Source organism: Syngnathus floridae, chromosome 2 (genome assembly GCF_059516105.1).
Source record: "Syngnathus floridae isolate MCC-2025c chromosome 2, RoL_Sflo_1.0, whole genome shotgun sequence".
Taxonomy (NCBI): Eukaryota; Metazoa; Chordata; class Actinopteri; order Syngnathiformes; family Syngnathidae; genus Syngnathus; species Syngnathus floridae.
The window spans coordinates 22,823,648-22,844,277 of record NC_142414.1 but is presented as its reverse complement, the minus strand read 5'-3'; the positions used below and the strand labels follow the sequence as shown (position 1 = coordinate 22,844,277).

Genomic DNA, 20,630 nt, shown 5'->3' with positions numbered 1-20,630 from the left:
ACAGTACAAGCCCGCCTGAGGGTTAAAATGTAAACCATGAAGCTACAAACAAAAAGCAAACAAACCAACGCAGTGGAGTCAAAGTCACCCTGAAAACACAATCCTCGTTCTATAAAAGAACATTTTAGCAGGCTGGGAGGACGCATAAGCCCAGGAAAATTTATGATTCAAATGTAAAGACTATTATTAGCATGCTGCACTTGCTTTTATCTTGAACTTCCTGTGGTGCTGTGATGCACTTTGGCGCATGAGGGAATAAACTAAGAGGCTGAACTATGACAGTCAATGCTCATCTCAAAGTTGATCAGACTGATATGACTCATCAGCAGTCAATATGCACAAGGAACATGTAGATGTATTCATCCAGCATTTCGACTGAAGATTTAAAGGAGGTGCAGTGTGAACATACAGTATCGGAAAGACTGATTGCAAGTGTGATGCTAATCAGACAAGCAATGCAAGTGAAAGGCATGAAGGTGATGGAACCGGAATTATGGGAATACGGAGTGAGGACAAATGAAATGAGACATAAACATTGAAAGAGATGGTGATTTTTGCACAGAACAGGAAGGGAATGAACGCAGCAGATGGACAAAATAAGGATGTAGCAACTGATGAGGACTGAATTGTTTTACCGAGAGCTGTAGAGAACTGTTGTGTATATGGCACAATATTAACAAAAAACATTCAATTGTACAACTACAAAAACCTTTGATTTTGGAAACTCTCCAATTCAAGATGACTATATGAACCAATGGTGGGAAGTTATAAAGTACTAATGAGGTCTTTCTGCAAACCATTCCAACACAAGTGGGTAGTTCAAAGTATCCTACACCGAGGGCAGTGAAAAATAAGACGATGGAGAGGGAGAAATAGACAAACTAGAGCGGAAGTCAGAGAGAAAGTATAGGCAGGCAGCGAGGAAGCCAGGTGCGATAATCCAACACGTCAAGTGTTTGTTTGGACAAGGGTAGCAGCAGTGTAGGGAGGATTATGGGATTACGGCCGGTGTCGATGGTCATGTGAAACGCTTGGGTCATTGCTGAACTCGTTTAGCATCTCGCGGGAAGGAAGCTGAGCTCGGCACATACACCCCAGCATTCCAACCCACGCATCTTTCCATGTACTACTTTATCACTCCTTCGGTGAATTTCTCTGATGTCATCCCTTCTTTTTTCTTTTTATCTTCAATCTTCATCTCACTTGGCTATTCCTGACTCTTCATCCCCCTGCTTTTCTGCCCCTCTCTCTTCCGGGTGTTAGGCTGCTTTTGCGTGTCTTTTTCCATGTCTCCGCTAATCCAGGAGACGACGTGGATTTTTCTAAAGAGGAAAGCATTTGCAATTCAGGTGAAGACACTCTGAAACAATGTCCAGACTGTGAGGAGAACCCAACCTTGGCTTTGGTAAGTTTTGCAACCTCTTGGCGTTGACCAAAAAGATTTTTGTGGACTACTTTTAAGGTTACAACTCTGCAAGAAAATGTAGTTGAATAGGTACAAAAGGTTATTCTGGCCATAAAACAATTTACAAGACCCAAGACTGTACAATTCGTTTCATTACAATTAACACCATAATGTCACGCAAGATAGTAAGCACCAAGGATTAATTACAGATGTGTGTTTCTTGATAAAAACTGCAAAAAGATGGCCAGCAGTTATGGGTAACACCACCCAAGAGGTCATCAAAACATATGGGACCTCAACGTACCTCTTGAAGCCTCAATTCATCTTAACTCCACCCACAACAAGGCCAGTTATAAGCGGAAGAATAATATACTCTACACTGTTAAAGGTCATGTGACATTTCGCTAGCATTTCATCATTGCTAGACATGGGGATGAATTAACACGATGAACATGTCGAAGCTAAAGGGCCTGTAAAGTCCTGGCATTCGAGATGAATGCTTACGTCAGGGGCTCGTAGTGATGTTATGAAATGAAAAGATGCTTCTGAGCTTGTCTCGAGCAAGAGTGGACATGCCTAATGAAGACCAAATTCAGAGCGTGTGTCATTTCGGTGACAAACGAGGCTTCAGGTCGTGCAGATGATGTCATTGGTTTATTCAGTGTATCGTTGCCTCACAATAACATTGATAGGGCGATCCTCTTATAATCACTATGTCCTAAATTCATTCCGCATCATGTATTTGGCAATTTTAAACTCATATTTATTCATACTCGGAGACAGTCTACTTGCAATTTTTGATGAGAATGGTTATTGGGAACGTTTCAAATTCAACACTCCAGTGATGTGCTTGAAAAGAATTTCACCAAATTCAATTGAATTAAATTAATGAATTGAATTTATTTAATTATTTAATTAATTGAATTACTATTTAGCTAACATTACTGACATTCAGTGAGTGTTTCCGCTAAAGATTATGCTACAACTCTCCACAAAAGAGGATGGGGAAAGCTATAATTGCTATGCATTTGCAGGATTGAGCTAACAAATAAATATGAAACAAACAACTTTATAGAGAATAATCCTCTTAATATGTTCCTGCGTGAAGTAAACAATATTGAAATATCAAATATTGTATAAAGTTTACCGACTGAGTTAACATCGATATGATATTAATAAAACATTATAGAGTAGAATATGTACTAGTAGAATGTGAGATTTATCACAATCATATCACAGCTTTTAAGTGACCAAATCTAAGGTAGGGAGCAGTCATTGCTTGAGTATATTTGTGTTCACAGTTGATACAGTTTACGGTGTGACTGTGCATGATGCACGATCATTTATTGCAAATTACCCCGTGGACCTCCAAATTGGGACTCTCAGGACGCCGGCGTTCTCTACAACCCAGTTTAAGAATCATTGCCTTAAGAAGTGTGTCATTGTTACGTGCCCACACAACAATGAGTCACCGATGGCGTAACTTCCTTTGCCTGTGCATTCAATTTGCACTCAGTGGTGGTGTGAATGTGAAAGGTTACCAGTCTCTGTACTGCATGTGCCCTGTCACTGACGGATGCTCAGTTTACGGTATAGTCTGCCTTTTGCCCAAAGTCAGCTGGGATAGACTGCAGTTTTCAGCAACCCACAACACAATGAGTGGGATTAAAATGGATGGATATTAACAGTGGATGAGGTATTTGTACACATGAATGGCTGTACAAAATTGCCTGCCTGCTTGGTAAATGTTTACAATGGCAAGCAACCCAGGTACACATTCCAGATATTTCACTTCCCATTATTTCTATTGGAGCAAAAACTGTTCACAATTCTGAATAGTCGTCCGAGCGTCCCAGAATGGATTCAGTTCAACCTTAGGTTTTCCATTCTACAGGAAATTCAAGTATTTCCAGTGATGACCAAATTGGAAAAAAAATCTGCAGGTAAGCGTAGTCAGTAAGGCAAAAGAGATTGACATCGGACTTTTTTTTCAACCTTTTGTTAATCTAGTTTAGCCCATAAAAATATGTAGACACCCTTGTGTATTTTTTCAGGCAGTTAGATGGGGCTGACATGATTATTACTCTAATCTCACTTCCTCATTGGATTGTACTACGTGTATCTATAAGGCAGCGCCACCAACACTTTAACCAACCACACAAAATGTTTTAAAATTTCTTAAAAATTTGTAGGTCTCTATCAAAAAACAAATCTAGATGCAGTTATGTTTTGCCGTTGCCAATATATACATAGATATGTATCTGTATTCATTTGAATTGAGCAGGAGAGGTGGGCTCAGAATGAGCCTCAGTCCAGACGGACTTGTAAACACAGACCAGCAGCTTTGTCTCAACAGATTAAGCAACCATCACCCTGGCCTTTCACCTGTGACATTGCGTGAAGCCCTGCGCATATTCTGCAACACAGCAGCTTGTGGGGACTTAAACTGACAGTTAAAGGTCACTTGAAAAAGCTTTCCATTATAAAATGAATGGCCGCGAACTCATAATTCCTAACGTAATGCTTTAGATGTATTTTCTTAGTGTGTGCTAGTACAACATTGTGTTGCTGCTAACTCACACTTTACTCACTGTGTGGGATATGTACAAAAGGTAATGAATAAATTGGGGGGGAAAATTGAGGTGAACCCAGTATGAAATTATTATCATAAATATAACTTCATAACTGAAGACAATCTAGAGGTCTCCTCTGTCTGGCACTAATGAGCAAGGATTAAAAAGCCTTTACTTAGTGTATACTATGCATTCTATAACCTTTTAACCTTCTACATTATTCAGCTGTTCTGTTGTACTGTTAAAATAATCAAGTACACTTTAAGGCAAGGAAGGCCAACTTAAATGATGGCAGGGCCATTATTTTTCATGAGTGCTACTGTGGGGCAACACTGGACCAACTAATCAGATCTATGAAAAGAATCAAAATAATAAATATGTGCGCTTAAAACAATCCATTTTCCAAATTACATTTCTCAATGCATTGATCCACTATTCAACAACAAAGCAAGCTAAAGATATCCGACTACTGTGATTTTGAAACTAGAGTATCCAAAAGGAAATCCCTCACAAGCATGGGGAGAATACACAGAAAGGACGGAGCCCTGAATTTAAAAAGTTAAAATGGAAGAAGTCAAGTTTTAGAGGCTTTCCTGCAGAAAAATGTGCCAGAGGTTTATGGATGCTTTATTGGGTGTGATATATCAGTGTCTCTGTGGCTTGATTTCATAGAGGAGATGACCTCAAGCTCACATAGCGCTCAAATATTGAATCTTGTCTTGCTTTGCTCTGTGCTGCTCCCACTCATTTGTTTCCACCACTCAGGGCTGAATAAAAGATGCATTTAAAGTGATGTGTTCAGTCAGTTTTGTTGCCCCCGTATGCATTTGCAAGTAAAACTTGTCTGAGTAAATAGGATAAAAATCAGTTCTTTTTTTTTTTTTCTCCTAATACTGTAACAACGTGTCACGGTACCATCTGAACAGAACAAAATAACTTTGAACTGACTAGAATTAGAGATGAGAAACAAAAATGACAACAAGAATTGTGATGCATACACCATGTGGCGACAACAAAAGAGCGTTACTCACTGGAGTCTGGAAGGTGATGTCGGGAGTGGTGATGCTTGTAGAAATCGTTCGTGTGGGGGGAACATGACCTAGGAGGGCCAAGGAAAAAAATCAAAAGAAAAAAATTAAACTGTGCATCCAGTACTCCACAACATAAATTACTGTAATTATTTTATGTCGCATTAAAGGCAGTGGTTAGCTCGTCTGCCTAACAGTCGTGAGTTCCTGGGTTCGAATCCAAACTCAGGTCTTCTGGTGTGGAGTTTGTAGTATGTTTCCCCTGTTCTTTCATAGGTTTTCACTGGGTACTGTGGCTTCCTTCCACATTCCAATCACATACATGTGATGCAAATTGAAGACAACATACAGTAGTTGTGAAAGTCAGAGTGAATAGTTGTATGTGTATATGTGGCTTGTGATCGGCAGGTGAACCATGTCGGATGTACTTGATCTTTTGTCTGAAGTCAGCTCACCTACTGACCCTATTGAGAATGAGCTGAACATGGATGGATGGATGGATGGATGGATGGATGGATGGATGGATGGATGGATGGATGGATGGATGGATGGATGGATGGATGGATGGATGGATGGATGGATGGATGGATGGATGGATGGATGGATGGATGGATGGATGGATGGATGGATGGATGGATGGATGGATGGATGGATGGATGGATGGATGGATGGATGGATGGATGGATGGATGGATGGACAGGGTCGGGTTGCAGAGGCAGCAGTAGTTGTGTAAATAAATGCTATGGGATAGTGTCAGTTTATTCTCCACAAATATACAGAGAATAATTTTGTAAGAATGCTAGACCACATAATGGAGGAGAGGTCTTTTTTTTTTCCTTCGCATAGCTGCGCTCACGTTCATCATACATGATAGAACCTTTTTGCACAATTTACCGTATGAAACTGAAAGTTTTCTTCTAGTCTCAGCATAACACTAATGGAGCACTTACTTTGCACATTTTTTTTTTAATATAATGACTCTTTAGCGCCCAGTGAGATTAAGAAAATGTAGAAACACAAATATATGACATTTCGGTGCTCCCCGTTAATGGAATGACCATGTCAAATTGAAAAAAATGCAAATGAAATACGAATATAATAACAATGACTAGAAGAAAAAGGAAATAAATACTGTATAGCAACAAAAACTGAAATGCAACTAGTCTCTTTGGCATCAATAACTCGTACGCATTCAGTGCCTGTTCTTTTCCAGACAAAATGAAAATACTACATATTCATCCAGAGTAGAAAGCAGAGCCTAAATCCTAAATCATGGAGGTGGATGAGAAGCAAACATCATTATTGGCAAAAAGTAGGTTGTGTGTCCAAAGTCATTTCTGCGGGTGTGATTTTAAGGGATAATGTCATGAGGGTAATGGATTTCACTGAGGCAAATCATCTGCTAATAATCCACACCGTACAACCAATCAGACTCCATCCAAATGTAACAAAGTTCTGCTTATTCTTCTTATACACTCGATGTCACAGATTGCATGTGACATCAACGAGACCTGATGAATATTCTTCAATGGATTACCGCTGAAAATTTTATTAGCGATGCTAAAAACAGAAACAGAATCTGAATGTAGAATGATTTTCCAACAGTTTGTTTGTGCTGTAAATTTGAGGAGCGCACAGGTGTCACCTATGCTCAACATCATGACCATGACTGACTTATTTTTCTGCCGATTGTTTTTCAGGATCATGGTTGGCTGCTGGAGTCTGAAGGAGTGAGAGACTGATTGTGAGTGAGCAGCTCCAATGGCATGGAACAACCCACCACTCAATCTAAAGCCAAGATGGCCGCAATTTAAACACAGGACTAAGCCATCAGTCATCTCTTGCTCTTCAGCTGGCCTTGGAGGACAGGCGACAGTTCCACGGACCCTCCTTGTCTTACTGCTTGCTGGCCTCAGTGCGGCCGGTCCGCCGCAGCCAGCTCGCCCGCCTCTCCTGTCCGGACAGCCTTTTATCATTTTCTGGGGCATCCCCGATTCCTCCTGCACCATGAGGCCCGACCCCGCTTCTTTTGGGATGGAACGCGAGGGCCGTGTGGCCATCTTCTACGAGGACACGCTGGGAAGCTACCCCTATTTTATCGACAAAGACACGAAGGTCAATGGGGGTTTACCGCAGCACACGCGGCTGGACAGCCATCTTCAGAAAACTCAGATGGATTTAGATGCAGCTTTGCCTACGCCCAGGTATCTCGGGCTGGGCGTTTTACGCTGGGCCGAGTGGCTACCGCAGTGGTTAAGAAATCGAGAGAAGAAGGCCGTGTATCAAGAAGCATCGAGGAACTTGCTGAAAGCCTTCTTTCCTAACTGGACCCCGGAGGAGGTGGAGAAGTGGTCACGGGTAAGAAGGGAGAAAGTGTGGCAGATGAGAGCTGTCAGACATTCACAAAGAGGCGATCGACAAAAACTTTGCAGTGGTGGAGACTAATATTGGATATAATTAAGCCTCCTCTGCAATTTCATAGTTCAAATATTTAGTGAATAGTTGAGTAAGCTTTGCAGTTGTAAGGTTGCGAGTTTGAATCTTGTCCATATTTAAACATTTTCTCACACATCGAGGAAATGTGTGGTTTGATGAGGCCCCACTATAGCGCTGATGAAAATGTATGGGCTATCTTTTAAGTTGCCCATCCCTGGCCTAAGGTATTCAGTTCTATTGCTGTTTTTGATTTTGAGAGGGAAATAAAACATTGTTCCTACAATGGCCGCATATCTAGGACGAGTATGCTCTCAATCATCAGAATCTTCCTCTTAGGCACACCTACTAGATGCCTTTGAAGACGCAATGCATTCTGGGGCCATAAACATCAATATTTACGTTGTCAATACTGCCATATTCATATCAATATATAAAGCTGTAAAAACCAATATGCAATTACCGTAAACTGCAGATTTCTGTACCTAGTTCCCCCCATAAAATCAATATAGTGCAGAGCTCTTGATAGAACATTATATATTGATGTAGACAATGGGGGTTGACAGCAGCTAAATCCGGAGATTTAGGTAATCACAAAGACTACATTTGTGCTGGAACGCTCCTTTGCTGATATGGTAGCATGCACATTGATGAATGTTTGTGGCAAATGTTGCCAGGTTGAGAACGTCAACTGCGCTCCCAAACATCAAGCACACAGTTAACTATGAGTGGTTTGTAAAGCAAGGTTGTGGGTGGCAATAGAGCACCATCATACAAGCAAAGCAGCTGAAAGAATCAGAATTCAATTAAAAACTCATTGTTCAATTAAAACTATTCATTTTTTTAAGTTGAAGGGACATTGACACGATATCTAAATATAAGTTGTCCTGATTTTTCCCAGTTCTTTGCCCCAACTTGAAAAAGGGCCTTGGTTCTTAGAACGGAAGAACAACTTAGATCGTCCTCTTTTTCCTTTTTCAGTTTACAATTTATTGCAAGGTTAATTAGAGGGTGATTAGGTTGATAACCTTAAATAAAGAAAAGATGGCATTATTTCAAGTTTAACTAAGTTCAGTAATTGCATACATATATCAGGGAAATATGAAGCAGAAGTAAAAAAACTTAACTGAGTGTTTAAACATAAGCATATGCCAAACATAAACATCCACTTTGCCTTTGTGAATACTTCAAATTGATTGATAAACACACAAATAAATACATTTAAATACAGCTTGTAGTTCAAACCAAACATTTCAAACAAACTAAGCATTAACCAAACTTAGAACTATAGCATTCAAGTCCATTTCTTACCAGTTGCGTGTGATCAGAAACTAAGGCGTCTCTTTGGGTTTTTTTTCTTTGCTTTCTCTGTTTAAGATTTTTTTCTTTCACTGTTTGTTCCTCCAACTAACATGCTGGTCTGCAGGCAATATGGCCATCCCTGGCATCTGACAGAAAGTTTGGTGAATTGTGGTGTGGCTGTTTTTTATCTGCCCCCTGCAGGTTTGGAGAGGATCATTTGAATGCATGATTTTTTTTATTTTATTTTTGTCACTCACACACACATTCACATCATCACTCACACACATTCACACCGTCATATGTGGGAATCGAACTCACGGTGTCGGCAGACAAGACAAGCAAGTGTACCCCAACACCACCAGCCACTCCCTTGAATGCATGATTGCTGCCTGTCAGTTGACGTTACAATGACAATCAGCCATTCTGTTTACTTTTTTAAATCAAGTGCACTGATAATATTTACCGAATTTGAATCTCGGCTCTGTTAATTCTGTGCTTGCTTGGTTATTTATTTATTTATTTATTTATTTATTTATTTATTTATTTATTTTGGGGCAACTTAATAATTAGATGTATGACAAATATGCAATTTTTAATTATCTAATTATATTATTTCTTTCATGAGCCCCGTTGAGGAGGGTATGGCAGAGATCATGTTGAACATTGTCAAAACCATTTACATGTTGGAAAAGCAGTCATTTATTACTTACTGAAACTGATTATTTTATCCACTGTTACATGTACGTATATTAAGTCCACCCACTGTGGTTATTTAGAGAAAAGTCTATCATTCTGTGCTGCCGGCACCTTGCAGAGTAATCCAAACTGATCCCGTTATCTGATGATCTCCACTTGGTGAGGCAGAATTAAACGTGAGGTCATTGGAACAGAGGGGATCAGGAAAAGTTCAGACCAAAAGATAGTGTTACTTTTTCACCATGCACTAACTGATATGTTGTAATAGTGAATCTATCATGAACTGGACATTGTTATATAAATACTGAAAATGCATAGCAAGTCCTTTTTGAGGACATTTAGCTTGTATACAAATGTATGAGGTTTAGATGACACTGTAGCATTGCAAGGATGGAAACTAAAACACCTAAATGCATCAAAAACCTTTTGAACAGGGTTCGCCAGCTGAAACATAAAAGAGTAAAAAAATTGTTGCGGACCTCCCTCTGAGTCCAGATGCAACTCTGATGGATCATCACACAATAGAAACATGTACTGCTGTCAGACAAGTCATTATTGATGGCCTCCTTCGGAACAACATGTTCCAGTGTGCTCAAGGCAATACAAAAATTCGTTTTAATATAAGAAAGTTGTAAGTCTATAATGGGAACGTTTCAACTAAAGTGCCACGCTAAATAAAAAAATTTAATAAAAAATATGATGCAACAATTGTACAAACCAGGATTACATTATGAACATTTATGGATTATATGTTTGGGGCTATTTTTAATGGGTCAACTCACCTCAGAGGTTTTTCACAACTGCATGGTGGGTCTCACAAAACCACTGCCTAAAAATTGTGTCAAGGCTTTTCTTTATTGTTAAATATAAAACAGAAATACAAGATGCCGCCTACTCACAATATAGAACATTTTTGACAGCGATCTGCAAATACAAAATTTGGTTAAAAAAAAAAGGACGCCCAAATATGACCTAAAGTACTTCTATGCCCTTGTGCCAGGTGGACTTTGAGGCAGCAGCCCAGTCAGTAATGATGGAAACCCTGAGAGAAATCAGACGGCTGCGACCCAAAGCATTGTGGGGCGTCTCCCCTTACCCGAGCTGCTACAATGGCGATTCAGCCCAAACCGCGTTAGCCAACTACAGCGGCCAGTGCCCCCCTGCTGAAAAGACCCTCAATGATGAGCTTCTCTGGCTGTGGAAGCGATGCTCTGCCCTTTACCCTCTTCTCACCCTGGAGAAGCTGCAGGTGGGTGAAGCCTTTGGGTTCAAAAATTTCAATGCTTTGATTTGATTTTCCTGTTGATATTTACCACAAAGGTGAGCGGTGTCAGCCTTGTTTTCATCATGGGACGCATCTTAGTTATGCTTCACAGGGGGTAGTTATGATCAGCAAAGTATTAAGTATGCACGAGTAAGCCATAGATCAGTCAGTGTTCAGTATGCAAATTTCACAGGTGGGTTCGCATTTGCTGCAACAAAGGAGTCAAATGTAAAACAAATTGCTGATGTTTTATCAACAACAGATGGAATGTTTTCTTTTTAGGAAAGCGCACCATCAATAGTTCATCTTCTGTACAGGAAATAAAGGTGTCAAACAAGTGTAAACAAGACAAGAGAAGGACACTAGTATTTTTGGCTTGCCAGAAGCTTTGCTGCACTGTGCATATTTACACAAGCTTATTTTCAACACATCAGGACTTCTTTTTGATTCCAACTTTGTCCAAATATGTCAGGTCATATCGTCAAGATTCATGATCATGTATTGCTTCTGGTTTTTGTACAAATGTATAGGCCTGACCTTTTTTTGTACAGGGTGGAACATCCGGAGGGAAGCTTTATTTGACCAGTCAAATCCAGGAGGCGCTACGAGTTTCCTCTCTGGCTGGAGTATCTTTCGATCTTCCCGTGTTTCCACTGGTCAACAGTGTGTACGCCTCGACCAACACGTTCCTTTCTCAGGTGGGATACACGTGCGATTTGGACTCACATGATGACAGAGGCTAAGTGCTTCAATGTTCCAAATTCATAGGTCTGAAAAGAGGATTTTAAGGCAGAGATGAATCATATGAGGTCAATAAGAAGGAAATTAGGACGATGACACGCCACAACATGGCAACGAAGCACAGCTTTTCTATTAGCCACTGCTTTGGCCTGTCGAAAAGAAGCTCCTCCCTTCACTTCAGCATAGTTGCCTGGTGACAAAAGATCACAAGATGACACCAAGGCACTATTATAACATGACAAAAGGATATTTCAGGAAGTGCACAAAAAGTCTTAGTGTAAAGAATGTTGCTGGCAATCCAATACGGGAAACATTTTCAGTGTCTTTGCACCTTGTCCTCCTTCAGGCAGACCTGGTCAGCAGCATTGGGGAAAGCGCTGCCATGGGAACAGCCGGGGTGGTCATCTGGCAGAGAAGTGAGACCAGGACCGATGTAAGACATTGTCTCAGTCAGTAGTGATTGCATGGAAAAGGAAATACATAGAGCTAGCCGGATTGATGGAGAGCAGAAGTAAAATGTGACTATCATTCAAAAGTCAATAAATAGTACAGTTGCAAAGAAGAAAATAGCCTACAAAATGTATTTGACATGCGATTTAACAATTAATAAATGTGTTTAAGGGTGCATTTTTTATTTATTTATTTATTTATTTATTTATTTATTTATTTATTTATTTATTTATACCTGATATAATTTGATAATGCATCCTGTATTGGCCCGTTGGGAAACAAAATGCCATTTTGAAGATAATAAAATATAAAACAAAAATAAAATACCCCACCTTCATGAGTTTTGACTTCATCATTTTCAGATGGACATTATCAGTGACTGATGGTGGACTGAAAGAGAAAAAAAAAAAAAACTTAACTGATCCATGTTGACCGCAGCTTCTTTGTCTATTGTCAATATCAAGAGGGATCTTGTCGTGTTTGTTATTTTTCAATTGAAACTGACATCTCTTCAAGGAAATAATACAAAAGGGGAAAAGGTTCTCATACAAATCAATTTCAATGTGTTTGTGTGTCCATATGCAGAGAGAATGTCAAGACCTGGCAGAGTTTGTCCGCAAGCTCTTGGGACCTTACTCTCTCAACGTAACCACAGCAACTGGCCTCTGCTCAGCCTCCCTTTGTGAAGGAAAAGGCAGATGCGTCCGTCAGAACCCGAACAGCTCCGCCTACCTCCACCTTCCACCGCCCCCTGACGTGATGAAGGTGTCAGAAACAGTGATTGATGATTGTTGCCGTCGTTGCAGGTGTTACACATACTGTAGAAGGCATTTGGTGCATGATGATAATGATGTCCTTATCGAGGACTCATTCGACTATGAGCCATTAATGAAAACGGACAAGCCTGTTTTAAATGTAAATCAAATTCTAGGATGAAAGTCGTGCTAGCTGGCTTGACATGTGGATGTAGTGCACCCACACCTATTCACATTTTTTTCCTATGGAACCAAATTTCCATCCTCTATCCTGCTTTTCTGTGCATACTCGTTTCCTTCAGCCTCCTTCCAGATTCGTAAAACATGCATGTTAGGTTCATTTCAGTTTCTAAATTCTCCTCATAAGGTATGAATGTGAACATTTGTCTATACCTGGGGTGCCCAAGTCTGGTCCTTGAGATTTCTATCCAACCTGTTTTAGATGTTTTCCTACTTCAACACGCCACATGATCAGATCACCAGAAATCTTTGCAGAAGCTTGGTAATAGTTCTGATCATTTCAATTAGGTGCGTTGGTGGAAGGAAATATAAAACAGGCTGGATGAGGACTCTCGAGGACTGGACCAGATCGCCCTTGCGATTAGCCAGCAGCCAGTCCAGGCTGGATGAGCAGAGCGACTCTGGCTCACACTAATGACAATAAGCAGAATAGAAAATGATGGATGGCAAATCTTTTCATTTTCAAGTACTGAATTGTAGTCCCGCCACTAAACATTTTCTACCGGCAGGCGGAAGCAGCCAAAGCCACAGACGAGCCCGATCCAGACTTTAAGGCAGCTGAACCGGACCCAGCTGAGATGTGGAAGAAAGACTTCCAGTGTCAGTGGTACAAGACTACAGATGGGGACGTCTCAGATCAATCCCCTAAAGATGGAGCCTCTGTCAGTGGGACACGTGAGCAAATTTCCAGAGAGCTCGGAGGGACTGCAGCACCCTTTACAACAGATTCCATAACAAAAGGTGCCTCCACGATGGAGCCGAGTGGAAGCGCTTCGGCACCGATGGAGCCGAGTGGAAGCACTTCGGCACCGTTGGCTTCCAACACTTTCAATGTTTTGTTGTTGCTGGTAACTGCTTGTTTTTTGTGAACTGAAGCAAACTTCAGTTATGAGGATTAAACAGATGTGCCTTTAATCAGGACAGCAGACATATCATGTAAGTCTGTACAAAATTTTCTGAGGATGTGCCAATGCACAGTGATACTGTAGCACTTGTCACTTTTTTCCAGTTGTGGTACAGTACTGGTGGAAAGCTGGTTGATGAGCAACCTTAACAAAAAAGACATCATACCACTGCCAATAAAACTGATTCCAAACCAACCAAATCTTGAATAAGTTCTTTGTACTACTGTTATCAATTTATGTAATCTGCAGTGTTTAAAAATAAAGGTTGAATCATTCAATCTCATAGCAATTTAGATGGGTGTATATTTTGCAAGGTGCCTGTTATCATCAGAGCTAACATATGTCTATTGGGCCTTAAGCAACATTTAAATCAGGGCCTCTATTTCTGAAAATTATTTTTCTATTTGCTACTTCCTCTCAAGGGATAACATAATCAATTGAAATAAATAGTACACTACAAATAGAAAATTCATATGAAAAACACAAAGCAGACTATTGCATATTAGTTAAGCATTTAAGTAGGTAAAGCAACAAAAATTAACATTTGGATTCCTTTTCGTGTTTTACGTTACCCTAGAACAATAAATAAGTATATAAACACTAGTACATAAAACGAAATGGTGAAATGTTTTCTTAAAAAAAAAAATGTAAAGATGAATAATTAGGTATTAAACTACCAAATGTGAAAATGCAATAGCTTAACAAAAAAAGTATCGACCTTATGTGGGTTTCCAACTGGGTCTTAGGTTGTTTCCAAATGGGGAATATCATGTCTGTCTCACCTAGGCCCCATGTGTATTTGACTATATGGGCTTAAACTGGGGATCTGAGTGCTCCTTGTGTGGGTTCCTGCTGGACAAATTATATGCAACCCATGTAGGCCCCATTTGTGTTTGCCCATTTAGGGCTCCAAGTAATTTTGGTGGCTTTGATGTAGTCGTGCAAGGACAACGGCAATGCCAGGTGACAGAAGACTTGATCCAATTTGGAAAATACTTTTATTAAACTAGGGTGCATGGAAACAAATGCAAAAAATAACCAATGGCGAGGATGTGTAGAAGGTTAGCGAGACGGACAAAATGATATCTTGAGGAATTACCACAAAACAAACAGTCACATGTACTTACGGTGGCAAGAAGAAGAAACAAACTCCACAAGCACATGGAACATACAAAGAGCCTGCGCTTGAAAACTACGAGGCACATGGAAACAAGCGATGCAAACATTTGGCACCAACTCATTGCTGAAACTGCCCTTAAATAGCTTCTGATTAGGACTAGGTACCAGGTGTGTAGCCCAGGCAAACCCTAACCCATGCCCACTCAACCCAACCTTTATTGCACCCACCACGTTTACCCAGCTCGACCCCATGAGCCACAAATCCGAAATGTGGTCAATAAGGAGCCCAGTACCTTTGCCGACTTCTAGTCCATATATAAGACAATGTGGGCTAACACAGGTGTGCCCAGGAGCAAAACCAGATGAAACCAATAACCACTTGGTACCCAGGAAACACGCATTTACCCCATTTGAGGCACGACTGGGACATATCTCGAGTGAAACGTACTTTGAATGTCTCTGATCTTGCTCAATAACAATGCCCTGAAGAATACAATACTATACTAAGCTCGTTGACGCTCTCCAGTGGTAGTGGGTCAATTCTGCATCAACCTCACCCAATCAGGTTTGTTATGCGCCGAAGCCGGCCGGCCGCCACATAAATGCATTGTCACCTAGGTCATCACCTTTAACAAGGCAGGGTAACAGATGAATATAAATTTGGTGAGTGACCCACGCTTATTGTACAGCTCACGCTGATACCAGCACGATTAGGCTTTGATGAAAATGTTTTTTATGTAATGTTCCATACTGTAAAAATAAGTTATGTTAATATTAAACTTAAAACAGACGACGAGTATCTAAGTTTGTTACAAATCACAAAGATGGGATGTACACATTTTTTTTTCATCATTCTCATCTTCTTCACACATTTTGTATGCCATGCTCAAGATTTTTCCTGCAGCAAAAATGTATCTTCTCTACTATGGCCAAATTCTAATTTCTGAACCTTTTGACTTTAGATTTCCACCTAACTAGAAATTATGGTTTGTGCATGCAGCTTTCTGCAAAGCCATTTTTAATGTCAATTTCTGGCCAATGTGTGTGTCAGTTGTCCAAAAGCCTTCTTCACACTTCTGAAAATATGTTGATGAAACCCCATCAGCTGAATGGAAACGTTACATCAAATGTGAGTCAACAACCAAAGTGAATTTATTGAGTGAAATGTGATATACAATATATGTTGCTCCATGATAGGAAACTGGTGACTTTGCAACCAAAAAGAAGCAGCAGCCATTCACTATTTTTTTTTTTTTTTTACATTTCATGAGCGCGGTCCAAAAGGCGCATTTTGTTATCAATTACTCTGCAAGTGAATCAATTTGTTTTAGTGGTTTATTGGGTGGACACTGCAGTGGCTTAGTATCATAGTCATAAAAATAACAAAATAAACATCACAGAATTGCCTGTACTGGACAGTTATAATGGCATTAACTCCAAATCCTGTAATTGTGTCTGTCATTGGCTGGCAAAATACAAACAAGTATTGCCCAGGCAGCCACCTGTGATGTGTATTAAGGTTAACAGTTTAACAAAAAGAGTGACATCGTGGGCAGTGAAACATCAATCACTAGCTTTCATTTATCCTTTGACTAGCGATCAAGATACATGGCCCATGTCTGCTAAATGGCGCTTTGGCATCTCCAAGACACAAGTTTGCAACATAATATCCAAATAAATAAAAATAAATACAAGCAGCTTTCCGTGATGCTCACCTTCCCCCGTTTGGCCTGCAGTGAAGGATATGGGTGCCTTTATTGCAATTTTTAAAAAATAGACTTTGTTTGAATCTTCCCAGCCCAAAGAAAATAAAAATTACTGTCCTTGCAAAAGTGACAAACATCACCCCCCCTCCATGTGAGAAGGAGAGGTTAGTGCAACCTGAACAAAGCTCACTGGACGGATACGTTTCCTCCATTTCAAAAGTCTCGCAACAGTGCGATGGAAAGAATCAGGTTCGATACACAAACGTGATTATCGTTAAATAACGAGCAAGGTCCAAATAATCCAGCATGCCTGGTACTCCGCAAAGATGACCCCGGTAGGAAAGAGCGCAGGAAGGTGGAACTCCCGGGGTATGCTTGGTGTCAGGGCACAAACGGTGGCTGGAGTTACTTGCAGATGGCCTCCAGCGCATCCAAGGTCCGCTTGATGTCTCGGATCTGCGCTGCCAGGATGCCGATGGGCCGCATGGAGCGGTCCAACTCCTCACAACGCGCCATCAGCGTGTACATGCCCTGTGGGGAACACGAAGCGGGACTTTGTCAAACACAATTTGATTTTTGCATATGGGAGCGGTGATGTTGGTCTTGTCAGAATACGGCCGATCACCTTAATACTCATGTCCACAGACTCCCCCAGGCTGTCCACTGAGTCTCTGTATGTCTGGATGTAGCCCACGCTCAGAGCAGTCATCTGCTCAGAGATGCGGGGACAAGGAAGACATCATTCGGTAAAACCAATCATGGCGGAGGAAATGAACAACATGTTCACAGGTCGTCAAGCCTCACATTCTGGATGGTTCCATTGAGGCTGCGCATCATCACTTCCACACTCCGTGCCACTTCTTGAGTGTGCTTCTGCAAGTCGACAAGGACGCTCGGATCAATGGGCGGAATATCTGCCGGTCGTCGTGACAACCCTCGGCTACGGTAGATGGGACCTGAACAATCCGCTGCCGAGAAGTTCACATTTCAGACTTTAGAAGGAGAAACCAAGATCAGATTTTCTTTTAATTTCAGATGACAGGCGATATCTGTTTTCCTATCAGTGAAAATGACATTTTACAATTACTTAATTGACTTAGTTTTTTTTTTTTTGAATCGTCTTCTGTAGTCTAGCACAATTGTACTTTCCCAAAGGACATTTGGAGTCTCTTTACATTCTGACACGTAGTAGTTGAGAGTCCAATCACCACCTAGCGGCGAACACTGATTAATCGAGTTCCACACTGTCCATAATGTGACAACCTATCCGTAGAAAAAAATTCTGTTGCCGTCATTTCATTTTGAGTGCAGAAGGTGCCTAAGATGATAAAGGGCGTAATATTGCGCACTGGAACGACTTTAAAATTTTAAATCAGAGGTTCAGTGGTTTCACTTTAAAATATGGTGTTAGTTTTTTGTTGATTTCACGACAACCGAGTAGATTAATTCTCTCATGTCTGTGTTTTCACTCATACATTTTCTCTGATTTATTTTACTTTCCCACTGTAAAAGATAAAATTAAAAAAAGAGTTGTGCAGGTCACGATAATGGTGACAAGTTTGGAAATCATTTCTCATTTTTATATGTATCACATTACCTGGCATTTGACTATTTATATCCCCCAAAGCTGCAAAGGCTTTTCAGATAAATTCGACCACATAAGGGAGAAACAAATGTCTTTGTTCCACTTTATACTCACAGTCACTGCAGTCCAGACTGGGCTTTGAGCTCATCTTGATCTTCTGCTCCAGGTTCTTGGTAATGAAATTGGTGAGGTCTCCCTCATGGCTGACTGTGCCCTCCAGCTCCAGGGCTGAGGAGATGGTTGCCCGTCGACCCTCGGATTGGCCGCCTCTGCCTGCCCCCCGGGCCCCTGCTCCACCTAATGAGGAGTGACCGACATATTAGGTTTAAAAGTGGAGGCCCTTAGTAGATGTTTAAAAACCCTGCTTGTACCTCCACACGCTTGGCTGATCTCATCCAGGCTCTTGCTGTCCTGCATCCCTCGAACGTTGCGGACCCACACCTGGGCCATGACGTGAGGGGGGCAGGGGGTGTCGTCGGAAGGGAGAAGAGGAGGTGGCGGCGGGGAGGAGGTGCTGGGACCTGGTGCTGAGGAGGAGTAGTGACGTAATGACTAGAACGTATGTGCAGAGGGGAGTCAAGGAAGCAGAGAGGACTTTAATTAGCATGTCAGTTACACACATTTAAACAAAAATAGACGCCGAAAACCTCACCTCGAGCTCCTTTCTCTCTCCCGTGGACTCATTGCGCCATTTCTTGTCATTCTTCTCATCCTCCTCCTCATCCTGTTTCTCTTTCTCCTCCTCTCCACTGTCCATGTCTGTGCCGATTGGATGTCCTCTCCAAGACGAATGTTCGGACAGCGCTTTCCCTGAGCGGTCCTGCCGCAGAGGCCACATAGCGCCCAAGCCCGCAGGACAGACAACAGTCTCGTCAGTGTGTGCAGTGCGTGTGTCCTCAGAGGGGGAGAGGTCCATCTCATGAGATGAATGTGGAGAATAATGACCCATTTCTGTGTCCAAACAACGCCGCTCATGAACTCCGATTTCTGCACCCACGTGGTTCTCTGTGTGTCCGTGGGAGGCATCCTCTGACCCCTCTTCTGGAAAGTTCTCCTTACGCCGCACACAATTCAACGAGTCTGCGACACGAGGAGTGTTTTCCGAGGAGGGAGGTGTCGCTACCCCATTTGCCATTTCTGGCACCTCTGTGTCAATCACAGGGGAGCGACTCATCCCTCCACCCGCTGGAGAAGAGAGAACATGTTACATTAGTTTGTTTATAATCAAACGTCTAATCTTCTTTTGACCAATCGTTTCATTCCTAAATCAGTGATTCTCTAAGGGTGCAACAGTGGCAATGAAAAATACCCACATTTAGCAATAATGCAAATTTTGGTTTGTGGGATGAGAGCTTTTCCTAAAGTGCATAGGGAACACTGGACTACGGTACAGTACTTACAAATTGTCGTACGTCGCTGCTGTGGGAACGGAACTTGGTTGTAAACTCAGGACTCCCCCTTCAGCCTAAATCACAAGTATCATAGTTCAAGTCAACGACTGAATGTGACTATGTAGTCATCAAAACTGCGCATCGCGGTCTGTTAAAGGGCTTATCAAAGCCTCCTATACATCTGGCTCCAGCTTTATGACTATCGTTTAGCTATGTAGTAGCCTAGATCAAATTCAACTTTATTAGCACTAGCATGAAATCACATGACATCTTATCATATGATAATATATGCCGTGGCGAAGTCGCCTCGTCGTTTAAGGAAATGGTGAAACACAAACTACTGTAAACGAAAACGCATTAAGAGGGAAACTTAAATGCTGATATTGAAAATGCTGCCATTTGGCCGCCCTGTTAGCTGTCTCTTAATACATGGGGAGTTGCTTCATTTAATGACACTTAGCATCTTAGCATCGACCGGCTATAGGCCTCTCAAAAGACAATGACGATTGCATGCAGCTGCGTTAAAGGTGCATTCTATGGAATCTATATACAAATAGTCATATTTGTTTTCATACCAATTCAGCACTTAATTCGATGATGTAAACGATCAATATGGTTGTTTACGCTGTCATGAAACAGAGCATCTAAAAAGTCCGTTCGGAAACTCCTTCCCCGCAAAGAGCAACGGTTTGGGTTCCGCCTTGAACTAAAATAAATTGTTCCGCATGTATTTTCTCCTTTTCTTTTTTCTTCTTTAGTTTATGGGAATATAGTAAAAATTAAAAAACGGAATTATAAATGGAAAGACCAAGTATTCATTAATTTCTCCCCTTTATTATTACTTCATTGGTATTTAATTATATTCATTAATAATTTGTAAATAACTAATGTATTTATTTTAAGTAGTAAAACAAAATTCAGTGCTAACAAATTAACATCATATATGTAATTTTGTGGATGGATGGATGGATGGATGGATGGATGGATGGATGGATGGATGGATGGATGGATGGATGGATGGATGGATGGATGGATGG

The 20,630-nt window shown here is 41.1% G+C and overlaps 2 protein-coding genes and 2 long non-coding RNA genes across 9 annotated transcripts in view; 1 reads left to right on the top strand and 3 right to left on the bottom strand.

Moving 5' to 3' along the window:
• LOC148402639 (uncharacterized) overlaps positions 1 to 8,896 on the bottom strand; it is a 45,537-nt gene extending 36,641 nt beyond the window's left edge. For all 4 annotated transcript variants that reach the window (XR_015857179.1, XR_015857178.1, XR_015857180.1 and 1 more), the window contains exons 1-2: positions 8,751 to 8,896; positions 5,010 to 5,077 (exon numbers count right to left, since the gene is read on the bottom strand). This is a non-coding gene — a long non-coding RNA (uncharacterized LOC148402639). The remainder of the gene's footprint in view (positions 1 to 5,009; positions 5,078 to 8,750) is intronic.
• Positions 856 to 13,978, top strand: LOC148402638 (hyaluronidase-2). 2 transcript variants are annotated; one of them, XM_088369346.1, is made up of 7 exons: positions 856 to 1,405; positions 6,707 to 7,364; positions 10,438 to 10,686; positions 11,253 to 11,399; positions 11,789 to 11,875; positions 12,478 to 12,657; positions 13,397 to 13,978. In XM_088369346.1, the coding sequence occupies exons 2-7, from the start codon at positions 6,768 to 6,770 to the stop codon at positions 13,754 to 13,756; spliced, it is 1,620 nt and encodes a 539-aa protein (XP_088225472.1). In that variant the 5' UTR covers positions 856 to 1,405; positions 6,707 to 6,767; the 3' UTR covers positions 13,757 to 13,978. The 2 variants fall into 2 exon arrangements, with proteins under 2 accessions (XP_088225472.1, XP_088225473.1); XM_088369347.1 differs by lacking the exon at positions 856 to 1,405 and having other exon boundaries at positions 6,637 to 7,364.
• On the bottom strand, positions 10,361 to 15,029 carry LOC148402637 (uncharacterized). 2 transcript variants are annotated; one of them, XR_015857182.1, is made up of 4 exons: positions 14,920 to 15,020; positions 12,493 to 12,643; positions 12,225 to 12,282; positions 10,361 to 11,847 (listed from the first exon to the last, which is right to left on the bottom strand). It is a non-coding gene; the product is annotated as an uncharacterized LOC148402637 (long non-coding RNA). The 2 variants fall into 2 exon arrangements; XR_015857183.1 differs by lacking the exon at positions 12,493 to 12,643 and having other exon boundaries at positions 14,920 to 15,029.
• A 1,012-nt stretch (positions 15,030 to 16,041) lies between these two features.
• Positions 16,042 to 20,293, bottom strand: borcs6 (BLOC-1 related complex subunit 6). Its single transcript, XM_088369718.1, has 8 exons — positions 20,169 to 20,293; positions 19,603 to 19,667; positions 18,855 to 19,387; positions 18,574 to 18,754; positions 18,317 to 18,499; positions 17,422 to 17,585; positions 17,243 to 17,326; positions 16,042 to 17,148 (listed from the first exon to the last, which is right to left on the bottom strand). Exons 3-8 carry the CDS (start codon positions 19,374 to 19,376, stop codon positions 17,023 to 17,025), a joined length of 1,260 nt encoding a protein of 419 aa, XP_088225844.1. The 5' UTR covers positions 19,377 to 19,387; positions 19,603 to 19,667; positions 20,169 to 20,293; the 3' UTR covers positions 16,042 to 17,022.
• Between the last annotated feature and the right edge of the window lie 337 nt (positions 20,294 to 20,630).